The sequence below is a fragment of the Capsicum annuum genome, chromosome 2 (assembly GCF_002878395.1).
Source record: "Capsicum annuum cultivar UCD-10X-F1 chromosome 2, UCD10Xv1.1, whole genome shotgun sequence".
NCBI classification, from domain to species: domain Eukaryota; kingdom Viridiplantae; phylum Streptophyta; class Magnoliopsida; order Solanales; family Solanaceae; genus Capsicum; species Capsicum annuum.
In genome coordinates, this window is record NC_061112.1 from 32,102,742 (window position 1) to 32,124,835 (window position 22,094).

The following is a 22,094-nucleotide window of genomic DNA, read 5'->3' on the forward strand; positions in this document are numbered from 1 at the left end:
GAAGGATGTGGGTAGTTAAAGAAAGAATAAAATGCTGATGGCTCAGAAGGTTCTCTCAGGAAGAACTTTTGATCCCAAGAAATGTGAGAAGGAAAGGAAACATGGAATGATATATGGTTACTTCCTCAACAAAGTATTCAATCACTTTAGGGTAATTGGGACAAAGGGAACACCTGGAGCAGCAAGGCTAATATTCAGTCTGACCACACTTACAAAAAGTAAATGCATAGAAGAGCAAAGCTGGACTGGAGTCTCAAGAATCTGAGTTGCTAGTTATTTAAAAGGAGCGAGGAATTTGAGTTACTTAGGTCATTGTCTTTGATATGATGTGTTTTTATATTGTATTTTGCAGGAAACCAAGTTTTCGGAACTAAACAAGTGAAAAGAAGTGAAAGCTAAACTTTTTCCTAGCCTACATTGGAACCTGTGTCTCGTAGGTACTACCTACATAACGGCAGGTACTATGGCATAGGTTCCAGAATATGTGTCAAAAAATTAAAATTAAAGACATCTTGAATATACAAAAAACTATTGTCACTTACGAAGGGACTACCTATGGGACATAGGTGGTACCTATGCTCCGTAGATGTCTGAGCCAGTCTAGATAAGTGGGATCCTGCCAAAGTTTTGGAGCTGTCACCTACGCAGTTCCTCCTACGGATTGTAGGTGCCACCTATGAACCATAAGTAGCACTGTAGATGGCTGGCGACTCAGTTTTCCTCTTTTGTTTTGAACAGTATTCCTAGGGTTTTCATGTAATTAATAAATACTCTTTTGATGTTTTTTAGTTAGTTTACGCACTTTGATGCATATTATACTCTTACAAACATATATTGATTCCAGGATTGACTTGTGATTTTGTAATTTTTGGGTTCATAGTTTTTGGTTGATTTATTGATTTGAGACTTTGGGCTTTCTTCGTTTATTATTGTGAGATTGAATCTATGTCTTTGTTATTGAATTCCATGAATTGTTTTGCAACTATGAGTGGCTAATACCTTTAGCTAGGGTTGTAGTAACCGTGACAGAATAACACAGTAGGGAAAGTGCAATGTTGTTCCAAACCAATATTCTTGTATGTATTGGGGTTTCCTTTGCTTTAATTACTTTCTTAATAGGTAAAAACATTAATATCATAACCCAAACCAGGGCCTGGCCATGACCGGTATCTCAAACCCACTGTGGGTCGGAGACCACCCCCTAGCATAACCACCTGAGCACAATAAAATAATACTGGAAGCAAAACCAAAAAATACGAATGCTACATATACAAATAGGAAGGTTCTAAGAATCCAAAACAAATAATCAACCCACACTTTGATTACAAAAACTTCTAAACCAGAATACTAAATTAGGTCAAAACATGCCCCCATCCGTGACAATGAAACTCTTTAATTTCCAAAATAAGAAAATAAGCCTAATGAAATGGTAAAGCTTTGTGGATGATGGGGGCTCACCACTTCACAACAACTCAAACGATATCCACTCCACCTAAGACTGTACACGAGTAAACAATAAATCCTAGGCCCCTACATCATGAAATAATGTAGCATCCAGGGACGGTCAGTGGGATAAGTACTGGCATGTAACTCAGGAAAGGGATAAGATAATTCTATGTCCAAAGTCAATCAAAGATATATGCAAACATTCATATATATGTATAAGATGCCAGGATACGGTACAAAGGACATGCACGAGAGATTTTAAAACCATTAATCTAGACTGTGTAGATTTATCTGTCGTAAAGGAGCCCACAGACTATATGGGCTCAGCTCCCCATGCTAAAAAGGTCCCAGCACATGTTAACCGCACGAACCAGGAAAATTCGAGGAATGGCTAGAGACACCAAGGATCTAGCCATCCCATATATACATATATATATATATATATATATATATATATATATTGTGTGAACTATCCACATGGTCATAAAGACCCCCATGCTGGCAAACTTCACTACTGAAAATTACCCCTATGACAACAAAATTTTTGACGACGGTTAACAAAGTATTGCAATAGGTGATCTATTGCAACGGTTTCAAGCATTGCCAAAAATAATTATTCTATTAGCTATAATTTAACACTATAAGAGTCGCTTTTGACATTAACCGTTGCAATAAATGAGCCACACTTATTTTATTCACTCTATTTTCATGGTAAATTTCATTAAGTACGCAAAATAAAAATATTTTAATAAAACTTTTTAAAATTGATACAATTGCTTAAACCTACTACACTGCTACAATTGCTACAACTTGTGGAGACTCCGTGGAGATCAATGATCTGGTACTGAGCTCTGCCAGTGGTGCCGTGGCGACGCCGTGGAGATCGACGCTGTGGAGTGTTCTTCCAAGGAATTTCTGCTGTTCATTATCAGTAAGTTCTTTTTTCTCCTGCAAACATTTAGGTGTCATTTGGTTAGCGTTAAGGAAATACAGTGTTTGGTTGGTCACATAAGAACAAATGATTACCACATAACTTCGATTTACTGTGCCAGGGATATTAAGAAAAACATATCTGCGATTTGTATCCTTGAATCGGACCGACTGTAGTAAGCTATGGCATAGTGAGCTTCAGACCGACAGTAGAATTGCAAGTTGGTGAGTTAAAGATAAGCCATATCTGATTTGCACTTTAATTTCATACCAAATTTGCACTTCGATTTATGATTAGGGCTAATTTTGCACTTCAATTTCTCTTAATGTTGGAAAGTGAGACCGAATTTCAGCTCTCAATTTGTGTTGGAAAGTCAGACCGAATTTGCACTTCAATTTCTCTCAAATTTGCACTTCAATTGCTTCAATTTGGGGATTTTAAGGTTAGTGTGCTCTTCTACAACTTTGACCTAATTTTTGGAGATTTTTTTTTTCTTCTCCTTAGAGAACATTTGATTTCTGTCCTTGAATACACTAGACCAAATAATAGATAAGAAACTATCTCTGCGTAACTAATTTCAAAATTAATCTCAACATTACTAATCCTCTGTGCATTTTAATGATGATTGGAAAGCATTTCTGTAGAGATTCCATTTTATCAGTAATGTAGTCCATTGTATTTGTTTACTGTTTAATTTTTAAATACATAGAGAAGTGTTGATTCCACTTGAAAAGAAGGAAAAAGGTTTATACATGAGGGTTTGATGTAATGGGTTCTCTTGACATAACCTATACAACAATGCAGAATTTCACGCTACCAGTTTCCAAGAGAAATTGGATAACTTCTTATCCTTGAAGCAATTGGAAGTGTTCCTTTGTAGTATAATATCTTTCACTCATCATGTTTTCCTTCTTCCTTGTGTTTTGTTCTCCTCATGTGGTGATGGAGATCCATAATATTTATATTGAAAGCCTTGCAATAAAAAGTAACCCCTGCCTTACATGTTTTTCAGTGAGAATATTTCTCTACATAGTTATCCCTCCAGTGCATTCTGCTCATCATAGTTCTTTCTAATTTCCTTGAAATGCTATTTTTGTTGCCAGCTGATTCTTTAACTATTTTAGTTCTATGGAGATATTCCACTAGAGTACCTTGTAAATCTATTTAGTTATGGCCTAGGACCTTTGGTTAATTCTTAAACGAGGTGTTTAAGTAGTATTGCATCTTTGCAAGGGATGTACATGCTATGTGATTGATCATTGACTGTTATTATCTTTCTTGACTTTGTACGGTCTGGTAATAGGGCCTGTTGGAGGGGACATGTTTCATTGGTAGGCCACAATTATGGGTTACCCAGACAACCCTTATACTGGTGGTGTATTTTTAGTTACTGTCCATTTTCCTCCTGATTATCCATTTAAACCTCCAAAGGTATGAAATGGTTCAAATTACTTTGACTTCTGCCTTGGTAATTATTATTGTTGTTAGTTAAGGCCCTATTTATTTTCAGGTTTACTATATGGAACATGGTTCTGCTGTATTCTGTCGTCGAAGTTAACTTTGTATGAGGATGCCAAGGCCCTATTTATTTTTAGGTTTACTATATGCAACATAGTTCTGCTGTATTCTGTCTTCTAAGTTAACTTTGTACGAGGATGTCAATGTAGATTTGCTGGTAACAAGCTCCTGATATGGAGCATAGCTTTTGGGGAATTGCACCCAACTGAATAAGTAGATATGGGCTGTTAACTATTGATGTGTCACTGGTGGATCCATTGTTGGTTTGTTTACTCATAGGCTTGTAAATTACACCTTTTGGATACTTGAGATGTCAACTTTTTTCTAAGTTATATGCACTAGCTAAGGTCAAGAAATAGATAAAGATATTTATTTATTTTTTGGGGGTGAGGGTTTCCTGGAGTCCATGATGGACGACCAAAGTGGGATGGTGGGAGCATTCTTATGAAATTTAGGTTTATTGGTGAGTGTGACTAATTAAGAGTTGAGAGTCACGGATTATAAAAAAATGTTGAGAGACTGTATATAAAAAAAGTGGAGCATATGTTGGAACTCCAGGGGAACATCTTATATTAGCATAATATATTTCATGAAAAAAGAGAGAAAAGTATTGGGATCTTCATGCTGCCTGTCAAGTCAGCAGCACAGAGTACTCGGTAGTCAGGAAAATATTTGTAGAATGAACAAATTTTATTCTTGGAGAAGGGTTGAGAATGTGCAAGGTCCAGCTTCTCTGGAAAGAAATGTTGATTAATGTCAACATAGTTATCTCTCTCTCTCTTTCTCCGTGTATGTGTGTGTATCTGTACCCTTTCATAGTATGTACCAAATAAATATCTACCTTGTAAAAAAAAGGAGTATGTATCAAATAAAATACGAATACATCAAACTATTTGAAAACTCAGTATGTCAACCATGATTGATAGCTATCTGGCAATATTTGGTGGAACTCTGATGTGTACATACATGTAAATGTTATTCTCCTGTCAACATTATTGTGGTAAAGTTATGGATGTATCCTTGTAGGTTGCTTTCAGGACAAAAGTTTCCCATCCAAATATTAACAATAATGGCAGTATATGCTTGGACATATTGAAGGAGCAGTGAAGCCCTGCCTTAACTATTTCCAAGGTCCTTTCTTAACTTTTAAGCTAGCTTTTATCTGCTGAGAAGTAATACAAGCTAAAGAAATAGAAATTTCCTTTTAGAACCTTGGGAGTCATGGTTGATTTAGAGCCCTTGCAAATAGATTTTGAAACCATTAGCCAAATAATATACAATCTGAAGCATAGCTGAATAGGAATAACAAAATTGACTTATTAAAAAATAAGAAATGACTTATTATATACGATGGTATTTTGAGGGAAATTGGTGTATGATTATTTCTGTGGTTTGGGTGTTTGTGGTGCTATGGCTGCAAGTTAGTGGGGATGTTTTCATTTGTAAACAGATGATATTTTGAGCCATTGTTCTCTTATTGTACATTTTTTTGGGTACCTGTGTGGTTTGTTTGTTTGTTAGCCGTGATTTTCCATTGAAATTCTTCAGAACGATGAGATTTTTTAGCTTGTTCGGGTGTTTGTTGGATTGTTTTTTGTTGACTGTGTGCTGTTGCTCAAGGTTTGTTGTGGTTTTCAGGTGAAAACCTTAATAAGACGAGACTTTAAGCTACTTATCGTTTATGGTTGTTTAATTATTTCGATTTTGGGTATTTGTGTGCTGTGGCTATAAGCTAGCTGTGATTTGTAGTTAAGATTCTTTGAAAAGAGACTTTACGTAGCAACTCATGTCGTATGCTTGATGTTATAGTACCTGAGATAAAAAGTTAACAGTACTTGAATCCGTTACATGCTAATGTGTTTGCTATAAGCTGAAAAATATCCTGCCGATGCCAACAGCTACATGTTCAATATCTGTAAGTTGAAAAATATCCTTTCCATGCCAATAATTGCTTGTGGCTTAATGGCATTAATAGAAGGCCACTTAGCTTTTTAACAGCAAATGATTTAATGGCAAAATTCCTCCTCTAATAAAGAGGGAAAACAAGAGGAGAGAGTCTTGTAGGTGAATACTGAGAGGAGTTTCGTTCGTTCTAATTAGCACATTTGACCAACCATCTGGATGGACCCAATGTTGCAAGGATCAGGATTATTCAGGTCAGAGTTCTCGATGCCAGATGGTTAAACTAAAGAGTTTGGGTTTGAGCAGTTGCTATTGCTATTTTTCGTGTATTTCATAAATATAAGAATGTATTGGAACACAATTAGGCTGTCTGTATTAGTTTATTGAACAGCTAAAGCATCACGAGATTGATGATAGTAGAAAACCAGTTGAAGAGTCTCATGTTGTGGACAAGGAAAAAAAATACACGTGTGTGCTCTTATAAAATATTGTGTCAAGTATTTTTGTAATGTATTAAATAGAAGGGTTGGAGAAGTTATCCCGTTTTGTGTCAACTGTCGTGAAGCTCTTTTCTATTTCTTTGTTCATTTAGAGCTACATGAATTTAATCTGCTTCTTATTGCTGATATCAAAGATTTTTTTTTATGCAGATAAACCTCCAATCAAGGAACTTGAACAATTTTTAGAATTTCAGTTACCTTGGCAGTGGGCTCTAGCATACAGTGATCTTCCTCATGGTCATCGCCACAGAAAACATGCCTCTCCATCCCTGCAGTTCACTTTGATGGGTCCAAGGCTATATGTCAACACTGTAAAGGTACATCTTCATGTGTGAGTAAGAACATCAAGAAAGCTCTTCTTGTTTTTTCTCTACGATGGATTTTCAAGAGCAACATTTTGACGCCTTCTTATTTATAAGCGGAGAAACCTAACTATAGTTAAATTTTCTCTTTTCCCTTCATGGAAGGAATAAAAGGAAATGCAGCAGGAGCAGTTCTTTGGTTTTTTCCTGTGCCTTTCAAATGTTCATCAACTAGTTTTGTTTTACTAATTTCAAAATTTAGAAAGAGGGTGAACTTCTGTTATGAGCTTGATTTTATGGCAAACCTCTACGTTATTTCTCCTTTTATCTATTTTGGAGTAGTAGAGATGTTCATTTTCTTGTCTTGGTGATTTTTGACCTACCAAACAATTTGTAGAAACCCTGTTAAAATTTTTACTCTCATGTTTGGGGAACAGGTAATCTACCCCTTTTATCTTCCCAGAGGATAACCTGGACTTCAAAGTTCATTTTTACTTCAAATAAGCATAAACTTTTTGCGAAAGGAGTTACTATTGTTGATTGTGTTCTATGATAAGCATTTCTAGATTTTAGAGGGCTGAAGATTAGCCTAACTATAATCAAGATAGTTGTTATTTTTGGAACATCTTAGTAGAGATGGGAGCTCTGAATGATCAATCTTTTTTCCCTCTTGCTAATATTTGCAGGTTGACTCCGGAAATAGGCTAGTAACTGGAACTTGGTTATACTTGGAAGGTAAAAAGAGTGATCACCTGGCTATCCATCTTCAACATCTATCAACACTTCCTCAAAGTATCCAACTAACAGATGATCTTAGCTATGAGCCTGTGGATGAACCAGTTGAACGAGGGTATTTAGAACCTGTCAAATGGAGCATATTTTCACATGTTTGCACTGCACCAGTAGAATACTACGGGACACGAATAGATGACTCTGCTTGTATTGTGACCAAGGCCTGGTTTGAGGTGAAGGTTATTGGAATGAAGAAGGTCCTCTTCCTGAGGTTGGGATTCTCGATGGTCGCTTGTAATGTTCCAAATAGGTCGCTTGTAATGTTCCAAATAGGTCTCTTGTAATGCCATTTTAGGCTATCTCGCCTTCTCCAGGTATACTCCTGCTTCACAATGTATTTGCCTGTAGCTTGAATCCAACCATACCCATTATACCTATCCTAGATTTTATCCCTAACCTGCATATTTTCTTCATGTACCTTGCATATGTTCTCAGGTCTCATTGTGATCATTTTTGTAGAATAATCCTCCCGATGTAAACTCAAAAAAATGCTTAAAGTAGAACTCCAACGAGGCATTGACCCATTATATCATGCTGTAGTGTGATTCTAATTTTTTTATGTTGTCGTTTAAGTGCTAATTTATATTATTTCTCTTTTTATAGGTGTCCAAAATGAAGAAAGAGATGAAGAAAGTGATGAGATATTGATTACATTTGCTTTTGGGTTTAAATTACTAGCTTGTTCCATATTTTGTATTATGAGATTAGTAATGAATGATTTTGTTTTGTGATGTGTTATAATTTATTATGTATGAAAATAAAAATTTACATTAATAAGAGTGACTATATAAATCATTTCAATTTAATAATATGTGACAATAATCGTTGCAATAGATCAATAAATCATTGAAATAGGTAGTCAAAGAGCATTGCGACAGAATAATAAAAGTGTCGCAATAGATGCTATTGCAACGGTTTAATGTCGATGCAATAGAATCTATTGCAACAGTTAGTAACCGTCGCAATAAATGAAAATAGGCGTCTCAATAAGTAATAAAATTGTTGTAATAGGTACTAAAAAAGCATTGCAACAGAATAATAAAAGTGTAGCAATATGTGCTATTGCAAGGGTTTAATGTCATTGCAATAGATTCTATTGCAACGGTTGGAAACCATTGGAATAGACGAAAATAAGCGTCTCAATAAGTTAAAAAATAACCGTCACCATAGGTTAAGCTATGGCAAAGGTTGTTTGAAACCGTCACCATAGCTTGACCTATGACGACGATTGAGACAACTGTCGCATAAACCGTTGCCATAAACCTATCGCAACGCCCACCTAAGGATGCTTGCTGAACCGTTGCAGTAGAGTTATGACAAGAGTTTTGTTGTCTATTGCAACAGTTTTGTAACCATCATCATAGGGGTAATTTCTTGGTTCCCGTATTGGTCCCCTTGGGATCTCCACCTTCAGGGTGAGCTACATAACTCCCTTTCAGCCCAAATTAAATCATTTGCACATAATGCTATTCATTAACCCAAGTCATTATTAAGGAATTTAACATTGGTATCGTCATACCAATTATGCTTGCAAGATAATTCCATTATGCCATAACCATTCCGTTAACCATTAGACTCCCAAGTTCCATTTTAATTGAAAATCAAATCATGGCCACCAAGGCCTTTCAAATCTATTTTAATCCATTTATCCATTAATATAATGCAATATTTCCAAAAGTGTGTTAAGCCATGCAAACTCCATATTTAAATCCAAAGTTCATGAAGGGAGGTTGAGGATATTACTATTATCAAAGAGAACACCAATAATTTGGGGAAACTCATGTTCCCCATTTCAAATTTCCATAACCCTGAACCCATTCAATTCAAAAACCATAATTTAAAGCATGAATATCATATTCAAAACATGGGGAAAGACAATTCTAATAGTAAAAAATTCAAAATCCTCAACCCAATTACAAATCCACAATTAAATTCACAAGAACAATGATTAAACATATGCCTTTATATAATAATCAAGTTAGGAGGAGAGACGTGCCTAAGCACCAAAGAAATTTGAAGAAAAATTCAGATTTTGAAGTTTGGATGATTAATCCCTTGAAAACCCTAATTTCTTTTTCTTTGAATTTTGACAGGAGAGAATGATGTTTATGATTTGATAATTAATGATAAAAGAGACCCTTAGACATTTGAAGGTCATGGGTAAAGTTTAAATCAAGGAAAAAGATCAATATGCCCTTAATGAAAAAGATGCAGTAAAGCTCCCAGTCATTATGGGTCGGGTAATGACTCTTGGTGACTGGTTACGAGTCGTTGGCTAGATTTGTGGCTGGGTAAACACCTTGAGCACTTTCACTGTTATGGTCACGAGTCCCTTACCACGACTTGTGACTTTACCCTACGACTCGTGAGGACTAAGTCGTGATCAAGAGAGTACCCTGGGCACACTTTACTGGCGAGACTACGAGTCATGATGAGTAATAATGACTCATCACCTAAGTCATAGTCTTTGAAGTGTCGTCAACACTGCAAAAATTTCAGAGTCCAAAACCTGGGGTATTACATTACCCCCCCCCCCCCCCCCACCCCCACCCCAAGAATCATTCATCCCCAAATGAGGAGTTAGTAAACCCCTTTATACAAAAACTAAAATGAATACACACACAACCAAATGGCTACATTCAAAATGCCACAAGAAAGAGAATGAAATCATACCTCAAGCATTTCCATCCAACGCTGGGAACAAGAACGGATACTTGACCTTCATATCTTCCTCAGCTTCCCATGTAGATTATTCCACCTTTTGGTTGCTCCAAAGGATCTTTATCAAAGCGACATCCTTAGTTCTCAATCGATGGAATAGCCTATCCGATATCTCCACTGAGACTTCCTCATAAAACAAGGAATCTAAAATACCAACATCTTCCACAGGAACAATCAAAGAAGGATCACCTACACACTTTTTTAACGTCGACACATGAAACACAGGATGAATAGAATTCATACTCATGGGAAGCTCCAATTCATAAGCAACACTCCCAACTCTTCACACAATCTGATACAGACCAACATAATGTGGATTGATCTTCCCTTTTTTTTTTAAACGTCATAACTCCCTTTATAGGATAGACCTTCAATAACGCCCAATCGCAACCTCAAACTACAACTCTCTTGGCCTCGCATACGCATAAGACTTTTGGAAACTCTGAGCAGTCTTAAGTGTATATTTAATTACCTTTACCTTCTCTATGGCTTGATGAACCAAGTCAGAACCAAACAACCTCGTATCATAAACCCCAAATCATCCAATTAGATACCTACACCTCCTACCATAAAGAGCCTCTAAAGGAGACATCTGAATGCTAAATCATGAAATGATCTGAACCAGGGTTTAGTTATGTCGAGTGCATCAAGCCCAATCGGGATCAGAAACCACCCCAATTACCCAACCATAACCGTCCTACACCCTATGTTGGATGAATTTTGAAAATATATTTAACATAACAAAATGAAAAAATCATTAACAAAATATAGTCAAGCGGTGTTAGCCCCAGTACCAATACCAATGCCAAGGTTGACACCATTGCCGCCGCCTATGCCAACCCAAAGTAGTCTCACAACGCCTCTATCCGAAATCAAAACAACATCTGGTCGGGACATGCCCTCGAAATAGCTAAAAAACAAAGTCTAAGAAATAACAAAAGTAAGTAGAGAAGCCCATAGCATGAAATGAAGCCTTCCAGATTATGGAAGTTTAATACTTCAAACTGATACAAAGCTATACCCAAATCCAATCACTGATCAGGAGAAGTAATATGGCCGATTACTGCATCGCATGGGGATATAGAGCCCGAAGATGGGTTAGTGGCTGAACTCTAGCATGTACTCAGGAGTAAGGATAAAATAATGCTAGCATTCAAAACAACATAAATAACCATGTGCAATCACTCACACACACACATATATATGTATATATAAATATACATGCATTTATATATGGGTGTACTCAGGAAAAGGAACCGGGTTTAGCATGCATTTAAAATTTTTAACCTAGGTTTGTATAGCTTTACCTTCATAATCCACCCACGGGCTATCTGGGTCTAGTGTTACCCTTTGAACGGGCCTTAGTACGTGTAGCCATAAGAACCGGAGATATCACAGGGGCCGAGGATCCCTATGTATCCTTCACCCTCCATGATACATATATACAAGTAAAATTTATGGGATTCACATGTACCCCACAAGTATAAGGTCCGTCCATCAGACTCACACCTTCATAGTAAGCTATCACAACATGCTATTATTACCCAATTAATACCATTAGGACATAACCAACCAACCAATTCTAGAAGTTATTAACCAAGGCTTTATGAAGAAGTATCGTCATACCGACTATAGCTTGCGAGCAATGTCATTAGTCAACACTTAAGGGATTCCTTTATACCCCACATGATTTAATTTACCAAAAACATGGCCATCAAGGCCTTACCAAATCATTTGAAACAATTTAAATAAATTTAGGTTCCATTACCATATTATGCAATGGAATAGTTTCAATAAAAGTCAAACCATGTGACAAAACCATTCTTATAGGAATTTTAACAAACATATTTAGGGCATATAGTTTCCAAAATCAAAACCAAGTACCAATTGACCATTACCATGCATGTTCAAACCAAAATAATAATATGAAAAAACATAAGTAAAGCATGGGAAAAATAATATTCATCCATTTACAATAAAATTGCCCAACATATGATTCAAAACCAAACAATAACCATAATTAAATCAGTAAGCCCATTCATTAAAATATGAATTTATTTGAAATAACAATGAGGGAGGAGTAACATGCCATACATACCAAAGAGTACGGAGAGAAACCACCCTTGAGAGCCTTAATTGAGCACTTTGAAGGAAAAACTAGCCTCTTATTAATCCAAGAGCTTGAGAGAGATTTGAGAGTGTTTAAAGTTTTTTTGATTTTTAATAATAGGGTAAATATTATCCCAAAAGTGTTTTAAGTCATGGGGTCATAAGGGGCTACGAGGGGAAATGTCTAGAATACCCCCAACTTAAATAGTATAAATTCCCTGTAACACCCCAATTTTTAGAACCGGAATGCTACATGGTGCTTATGATCCTGAAGGACCACAAGCTAACCCATGACTGATATCTGTACCTGTACACTGCATAATATACTGAATAAATGCGGAAATAAAGGCTGTAAGTCCATAAGGTTCAAATTTGATAAAAACATAACATCTGAGTGGGGTATGAAATACCCAAAACAATTGAAAGACTGAATCAAATCTGAACTAAATCTGAAAGCCTCTAAATACTGTCTGAATAAGGAGTTAAAGGAACATGTCTCCAACTAACTCTGTCTAGCAAAACTGAACTGAAATAATGAATGAAATAAAATAATATTATCCTCAGATGGATGAGGACTCACTGCAACTCTGAACACTAGAATGCTACTGTTGATCTGGAGCTCGTGCCTCTGAACCTATGGTGTAACATAAGAGAAAGCACCATAGCGCAAATGCGTCAGTACAACTGAATGTACTGAGTATACGAGTGAGGTAGGCTAAATGGAAAGGGTTATATGTGTGAGCAATGCTGACTAATATGAACGTGGGAATACATACATGCATAAGAAACCATAACTGAACTCGTGGTGATAGTGACTACTGAGTCTAAATACTGACGACATGACTTTACTGATACTAAAGTACTGAATAGATGGATGACTATTTCTGACTGTTTGAATTATAAAGAATTAGTCTGATTGACTGTGTCTAAAAGTTTTGAAACTGGATACTGATAACGTAAGATATGATGAATGATATAACTGATATAACTATGATGATCGGCGTAGTCGATGTAACTGATATTGAGCGACTTTAACAGACTGTCTGAGTTCTGATGGAACTATCTGAGTTCCTTTCTGAGATGAGTGACTAAATCTAAGATCAATCCTATCTAGCGGGTGATCTTTAAGTCTATTTATAATGATAAGTATTGACTGTATTTAACAGTACTGAATCTATACTACTGAGCTGAGTTGACTGTGTCTGACAGTCCTGAATCTATAACTTAAACTATGGGATATATTCATCTAACCGATATGCCCCATGCTAAGATGGCTGGGGTCCAATCTTTGCCCTGACTAGAAGGGTGTCAGTACCATGCCACCAGTAAAGACAACTGCTGTGGAGTCAGTCCTAATCTAACGGGTGACTCCTGGGATCAGTCCTATACATATAAATGTGCTAACAGGTGACCCCTGAGTATGTCAGTCCTATCTAATGGGTGAGATCTCGTACCTACGCTGGCTACGTAGTTTTGGAACTTAAGGATTTCTTCTAAGGATCTCAGTTCTTTCTAGTGGGTAAATCCCCATCCTTAGGCTCGCTCGGTGCTGAATCCTACTCCTAATTGAAAGACACTGAACTGAATAACTGAGCTGAACTGAATAACTGAGCTGAACTGATTAGCTGAACTGCTACTTATTAAATGAACTAATATTAGTGGTATTGTTTAGCGGAGCTAAACTAAGTTGAATGGGTTCCAATGTCTAAAGGGACGTACTGAGTTCTGAGGACTGACTGAGAGTACTGAAATTACAGAGATTGCTAGGAATACTGTTGTTACTGAGATTACTGAGTACTAAGATTTCTGAACTACTGAGTCTGCTGAGATTTCTGAGTTTTCCTGAGTCACATGACTGACTATATTCTATAGATCATGGCTTGACTGAGAGTTCGTGATAACATGACATAGCTCTGGCACACAACTATATTTTTTAGGTACGAGTACCCCCATGACCGATGGAAGGAAACAGACACACATGACTGACGTGAATACATGGCCAACACCAAAAATCCATAATATCATAACTTGGGGAAATTCATGAAGTACATGGTTGCCATATATCTTATACAATGGTAGGACTTGCAAGAAAGCGTAGCATGATCTCATAAGACTAGTTCATGAACAATCCAACAATATTTACAATTCATAATACCATAGATAGGGGATTTCACACCACACATTATTATCATATTCTTTATCATGGAAGATAATGCATATAACATGTACATTCTTGCATGATTCTAACTTCATGAACATTCGATATCACAACAACAATACACAACAATTAGCATGGAATTCATGTTGAGTCATAAGGAAAAGAGCATGGTCTTGTCACTTAAGTTCTATTGAGCTACAATATATGAATTCTAGTCTCCTAGGTATTTTATCAAATACCTTGCATGCACACTTTATGACACAGGCATATTCACTACTTTTAACAATTCAAACTACCCAAAATTCATGTATTTCAATTTGCATGTCATCCTAGTTTCCTAGAATCACATAAAGTCTCTCACTTGGTAGTGTATACCAATCAATCACACAAACATAATCAACCCACAAAATGACCTCATAATTCATAATTTAAAATATAGTTCTTGAATTTATGGATGAAAGGAATCCATAAATCAACACTACGCATACCTTAGTTCTTGATTTAGTGAAGATTGACGGAGAGATTCTTGAAATTTGATGGTAGAATTTGCTTGAACTTGAATTCCCCAATAGAAACCTTAATGTTTTCTTGAGAGGATTTTGATGAAAAAGAGTATGTTTTGGTGAAATAATGTCTTAATTTCATGTTTATGGAATATATATAGGGGTGGGAAGATGACCCAAATACCCCTCTAGATGCGTTTTTTAATTTCTGTGAAAATTACCTGATTTGGGCCCCCGACGCGATGTAGAGACATCCCGTTGCCACTAGTTTATGACCTGGAAACTCACCACAACATGCTGGAATTATGGAGAGACAATGGAAATTGACAATCGTCATTTTGGCTTACGGCGCAATGCGCCACTGACCAAAATGACACTGCTGAAACTTTAAATCGCCATAACTTCTTCACCGGGTGTTCGTTTTAGCCGAATTTGTTATTGACGGAAAGCTTATTCAATTCTCTACAATTTGGAGGGTACAAATCTACCAAAATACCACCTATAAAGAAAGTTATACTCATTCAAAATGACCTTTGTGAAATCATACACGAAAACTTGGTGGATTCAAAAGTTCTTAGCTTGGCTTACTCTAAGTGACTCTTATGAACATTCTTAATACATCATATATCTCTATTATCACTAGTATACTCATCCTAATTCATGTACTCAAATATAAATCACAGGATAGAAGGTTTCATGCGTAGGAACAATGGTTTATTTTATGGCTTAAAAATATACGGGGTATTACAATATCTCCCCCTTGGGAACATTCGTCCTCAAATGAGACTGACTGAGAGGGGAGAAAATATAAATTGGTGTACATAAAAGACATACACTACTGAAACCTGGGTTCATGATTGACATTACTGAAAACTGAGCATATCGTAATGAACATGCATAACTGATGCATGGGTAACTGATTCATGAATGAAGGACTAAGTGTTCTGATGAACTAAGTTTCTTAGAATGAGAATGCATATGTTATGGAAAAATTGAAAAGCTGAATCCACGCATATTGATGCATGATTATATGACTGATATGATACATGAATGCATGACTGGAAGTGCTGATAAGCTGATCACGCATATCTGATGCGTGAATACATGGCGGAACTGACTCATGGACATGCAATTGAATATGCAATGGTAAAGGTACCAAGTTTGAATTGAAAACTGAGTATGGAATAGGATACCAAGTTTGGTACTGAAATTTGAACATAAGAACGAGTAAGCTCAAACAAAACTGTTACCTTGAACCAAAAATACTGATGAGTCTGAGATTAATTACTCAATATGCATGAGCGGGAATATAAGAACAGAATCGAGTCTGGAATGTGATACATGAACTGAACTGAGACATTGGGTACATAGCTTACTATTGAGTTTTGAAGTTAGAGGGTCAGCTCATAAGTAACACTTTCTCCAAGACAGATTCATAGAAGAAAACGACATGTTTAAATCATAAAAATTTAGGGGCTGTAGTGTATCTCCCCCTTGGGACACTATGTCCCTTGAAGGACATTGGTCTGACCTAGCTGAGATATTGAGGAAGTTGAGGCGATGCTCAAGGCACCTAGGGATGAAGTTGTGATTGATTTTTTAAGATCTGAAACTGAAGCGTGATGCACGAATGCATAGACATACTGACTTATCTAATTAACTGAGTAATTGGTAACTGAATGCTGGGTATGCAAGACTGAATTGTACTTAATCTGAATAGCTGGGATGAGGCCATAAAGTATTATGCATATGAGAAGGGACTGACTGAGTAACATGAGGTAACTAATCATCGATTTCATGAAAGCTATACTGTTTAAAAAAATACAGGACCAAGCATATTACATGATTTGGAAATATTCCATAGACTGAGGTATTAAAATACCTATAACTGAGTAGCTGATAACTGTACGCTATGGTAAAACAAGTCTAAAACTAAACTAAATTTATTAGCTGAATACTGATCTGAAGCTGACACTATAACTTAAGACTATAACTGGGATCCATACTGGAACTAAATGTTGGGTCCTGATAACTGAATACTGAAACTGAGGTTTAAACTGATGCTGAAGCACTTAATTCTGAGACTGAACACTAATTACTGAATGTTGAGTACTGAAACTATAATTAAGATGGAAACTGAGTTATGATAGTCGCATAATGAAGGCTGACATAAGTAAAGGATCTAAATACTCATTCACACTCTGAACTTTCCTAATCTCTAATTACTACCTCTTGCTAGCCCTTTGCTTGCATACTAAAAGGATATTCAAGCCTATCTTCGTATCTACACCCTCGTATAAGACATGGATACAACAGTCTGCCTTTAACATATAACATTAACTCTTTCCCATCTAAGTGACTGCTCACCACTACACTGTTCCATAAGGAGACCTTACTAAATGATTAAATTAGGAGAACCTGAAGCATTAATGGATACTGATTGAATTTGACATATGACTGAAACTTGAGGAATGGAATATCTATGACATAAATTTACCAAAAAGGTCTGGACTGAGAATATACATGACATAGTCTGAATTGATCTGATCAGTGGGGGTGTAGCATGAGTCATGGAAACTGAGTATACTGGGGAGCATGATACGTGTACATGAGTCATGAGCTACATGACCTGAGTCTGGAATTTCAACACCGAGTGATCTAGAACTGAACTTCCTATAGTGGGAACTGAAAGCACACACAATTCTATGGAATACGTGTGAACATAAGCTATATCCATTGAATCTAAAACATAAAGCATGCATAGGCATTATGCTGACTGAAGTACGAAGCTTTACGCTGAGATAAGGATGGGTCGGGAATTGTCTTCCCTAACTATTTTTCTGTACATGCTGATGCTACTATTGGAATCTGAGAGCCTGACTGGGTTACTTGATCTATAATCTTGCCCATAGCTTAAAGCCATCATCATAAGCCTGTGAACACTAAACTAATATCTGAACTGAACTGTAATCTCACATACTTACACTCTTTCAAATGAATGCTTGCCTTAATAAGCCCATTATCTGCCTCTGTTCCCTCACATACTACTAATATCATATTCACACCTTCATGCTTAATTTCAAGTCAATAAACTTAAATTTCTAACTCACACAGTTCAAGCCTACTGATTCATTCTTACACAACTATCCCCATAAATATATAATTTGATCAATCTGGATAATACTATCCCAACTCTACCACTATTAACTCTTGAGTTCATGCTTAAAAATTCTAGGTCTATGCTGTCATAGGATTCTGAGAAGGGATCAGATGACATATCTAAATTTGGGTTCAAGAACAAGTTCTCATAATCAAGAATAAGATCCGTACAACTTTGGAACATAAGGGAACTGAGGGATATTATCTGAGAAATCCCTATCTTTAGGACTTGAGCTTCACTATTTTTGCTACCTTGGAAGTAAGGTAAAGTTGACATGAGGGGAGCATGATATAAATCTACATGGGTTCCTTAGAGAACCTTGCTATAGCATGAAAGAAGGAAAACTGTTCCTAAAACATCTCATAGCCTCCTGCACATAAGTGTGGTGCACAATACACGCATGTACAAGACCTTACTAGATGCGGCTTTCAGACTTCCTAGGACTCTATTGAACCTTAGGCTCTGATACCAAGTTTATAACACCTCAATTTTCTGAACCGAAATGCTACACGATGCTCATAACCCCGAAGGACCACAAGTTAATCTATGACTGATATCTACACCTGTACACTGCGTAATTCACTAAATAAATGTGGAAATAAAGGATGTAAGGCCATAAGGTTAAAATCTGATAAAAACATAACATCTGAGTGAGGTATGAAATACCCCAAAAAATTGAAAGATTGAATCAAATCTGAACTAAATCTGAAAGCCTCTAAATACTGTCTGAACAAGGAGTTGAAGGAACATGTCTCCAACTAACTCTGTCTAGCAAAACTGAACTGAAATAATGAATAAAATAAAATAATATTATCCTCAAATGGATGAGGACTCACTGCAACTCTAAACACTGGAATGCTACTGCTGATTTAGAGCTCGTGCCTCTTAACCTATGGTGTAACATAAAAGAAAGAACCATAGGATAAATATGTCAGTTCGAATGAGTGTGCTGATTATACGAGTGAGGTAGTCTAAATGCAAAGGGTTATATGCGTGAACAATGCTGACTAATATGAATGTGGAAATACAAATATGCATAAGAAACCATAACTGAACTGATGGTGATACTGACTACTGAGTCTGAATACTAACGACATGACTTTACTGATACTGAAGTACTGAATAGATGGATGACTATTTCTGAAAGTTCATATTATGAACAACTGGTTTGATTGACTGTGTCTAACAGTCTTGAAACTAGATATTAATAATGTAAGCTATAATGATTGATATAACTAATATAACTGTGATGATCGATGTAGCCGATGTAACTAATACTGAGAGACTGTATTAGACCGTCTAAGTTCTGATGGAACTATCTAAGTTCCTTTCTGAGCTGAGTGACTAAATCTGAGATCAATCCTATCTAGCGGGTGATCTTTAAGTCTATTTATAATGATAAGTATTGACTGTATTTAGCAGTACAAAATCTATACTACTGAGCTGAGTTGACTGTGTCTGATAGTCCTGAATCTATAACTTAAACTGTGGGATGTATTCATTTAACCGACATGCCCCATGCTAAGATGGCTGGGGTCCAATCTTTGCCCTAACTGGAAGGGTGTCAGTACTGGGCCACCAGTAAATAAAATTGCTGTGGAGTCAGTCCTAATTTAGCGGGTGACTCCTAGGATCAGTCCTATTCATATAAATGTGCTAACGGGTGACCCCTGAGTATGTCAGTCCTATCAAAGGAATAACATCTCGTACCTACGCTGGCTACATAGTTTTGGTACTTAGGGATTACTTCTAAGGATCTCAGTCCTTTCTAGCGGGTGAATCCCTATCCCTAGAATCACTCGGTGCTGAATCCTACTCCTAACTAAAAGACACTGAACTGAATAACTGAGTTGAACTGATTAGATAAACTGCTACTTATTAACTGAACTTATAATAGTGGTAATGTTTAGTAGAGCTAAACTAAGTTGAATGGGTTCCCTTGTCTGAAGGAACGTACTGAGTTCTGAAGACTGACTGAGAGTACTAAAATCACTGAGATTGCTAGGAATACTGTTGTTACTGAGATTATCGAGTACTAAGATTTCTGAACTACTGAGTCTGCTGAGGTTTCTGAGTTTTCCTGAGTCACATGCCTGACTAAATTCTATAGATGATGGCTTGACTAAGAGTATCGTGATACCATGACATGGCTCTAGGCACACAACTATATTTTTTGGGTTCGAGTACCTCCAGGACTCGATGGAAGGAAACTGACACACATGACTGACGTGAATACATGACCAACACCAAATATCCATAATATCATAACTTGGGGAAATTCATGAAGTACATGGTTGCCATATATCTTATACAATAGTAGGACTTGCAAGAAAGCATAGCATGATCTCATAAGACTAGTTCATGGACAATCCAACAATATTTAGAATTCATAATACCATAGATAGGGGATTTCACACCACACATGATTATCATATTATTTAACATGGAAGATAATGCATATAACATGTACATTCTTGCATGATTCTAACTTCATGAACATTCCATATCACAACAACAGCACACAACAATTAGCATGGAATTCATGTTGATTCATAAGGAAAAGAGCATGGTCTTGTCACTTAAGTTATATTGAGCTACAATACATGAATTCTAGTCTCCTAGGTATTTTACCAAATACCTTGCATGCACACTTTATGACATAGGCATATTCACTACTTTTAACAATTCAAAATACCCAAAATTCATGTATTTCAATTTGCATGTCATCCTAGTTTCTAGAATAACATAAAGTCTCTAACTTGGTAGTGTATACCAATCAATCACACAAACATAATTAACCCACAACATGACTTCATAATTCATAATTTAAAAGAGGGTTCTTAAACTTTATGGATGAAAGGAATCCATAAATCAACACTACACATACCTTAGTTCTTGATTTAGTGAAGATTGACAGAGAGATTCTTGGAATCTGATGGTAAAATTTGCTTGAACTTGAATTCACCAATAGAAACCCTAATGTTTTCTTGAGAGGATTTTGATGAAAAAGAGTATGTTTTGGTGAAATAATGTCTTAATTCCGTGTTTATGGAATATATATAGGGGTGGGAAGATGACCCAAATTCCCCTCTAGATGCGTTTTTTAATTTCTGTGAAAATTACCCAATTTGGGACTCCAGGGTGACGCGGAGACATCGCGTTGCCACTAGTTTATGACCTAGAAACTCACCGCGAAGTGCTGGAATAGCGGAGAGACACTGAAAATTGACAATCGTCATTTTGGCTTATGGCGCGACGCGCCACTGACCAAAATGACACTGCTGAAACTTTAAATCGCCATAACTTCTTCACCGGGTGTCCGTTTTAGGAGAATTTGTTATTGACGGAAAGCTTATTCAATTCTCTACAATTTGGAGGTATAAATCTGCCAAAATACCACCTATAAATAAAGTTATGCTGATTCAAAGATGACCTATGTGAAATCACACACGAAAACTTGGTGGATTCAAAAGTTCTTAGCTTGGCTTACTCTAAGTGACTCTTATGAACATGCTTAACACATCATAAGCTCTATTATCACTAGGATACTCATCCTAATTCATGTACTCAAATATGAATCACAGGATAGGAGATTTCATGCATAGGGACAATGTTTCATTTTCTAGCTTAGAAATATAATGGGTATTACATTCCCGTAGGAGGGTACGACTACACCACCCAAACTGTACCCTAACTCCACTGTACCTTAGGTAGAATCTTGGTCTCCAACACTAACCAATAGACAACCACAATGGCAAACTCATACCCAAGTATACGATAAGTACCCTAGAACCGTACCTTAAGCAGACTAGAATCATCTAGGCTAAACATAGGACATCATACGATTGGCACTATACTTCTAGTACCCTATAATATGGCTAGTATGATGTCCAAACCAACCAAACCTCACTGATCAACATATTAGTTGAGGGGCCTAAACCATACCTAAATCATATGACAAGTACCCACAAGTTGTATGATGTCTCGAAGGTCAAAACTCAAGAAATTTCTAAGGGTCAAAAGACAAGGTGTTTCAATTCTCCCCCACTTGG

At 36.6% G+C, this 22,094-nt stretch overlaps 1 protein-coding gene across 4 annotated transcripts; it reads left to right on the top strand.

The window, feature by feature from the left end:
- Positions 1-2,116: 2,116 nt before the first annotated feature.
- On the top strand, positions 2,117-8,202 carry LOC107857660 (MACPF domain-containing protein NSL1). Of its 4 annotated transcripts, XR_007051552.1 has the most exons (8): positions 2,179-2,377; positions 2,499-2,601; positions 2,714-2,819; positions 3,681-3,808; positions 4,922-5,026; positions 6,448-6,614; positions 7,286-7,705; positions 7,995-8,202. XR_007051552.1 is itself a non-coding variant. In XM_016702515.2 (7 exons), exons 4-6 carry the CDS (start codon positions 4,975-4,977, stop codon positions 7,673-7,675), a joined length of 609 nt encoding a protein of 202 aa, XP_016558001.1. In that variant the 5' UTR covers positions 2,117-2,377; positions 2,499-2,601; positions 2,714-2,819; positions 4,922-4,974; the 3' UTR covers positions 7,676-7,705; positions 7,995-8,202. The 4 variants fall into 4 exon arrangements, 2 of the variants coding, with proteins under 2 accessions (XP_016558001.1, XP_047261572.1); XM_016702515.2 differs by lacking the exon at positions 3,681-3,808 and having other exon boundaries at positions 2,117-2,377; XR_007051555.1 differs by lacking the exons at positions 3,681-3,808; positions 4,922-5,026.
- Positions 8,203-22,094: the final 13,892 nt, after the last annotated feature.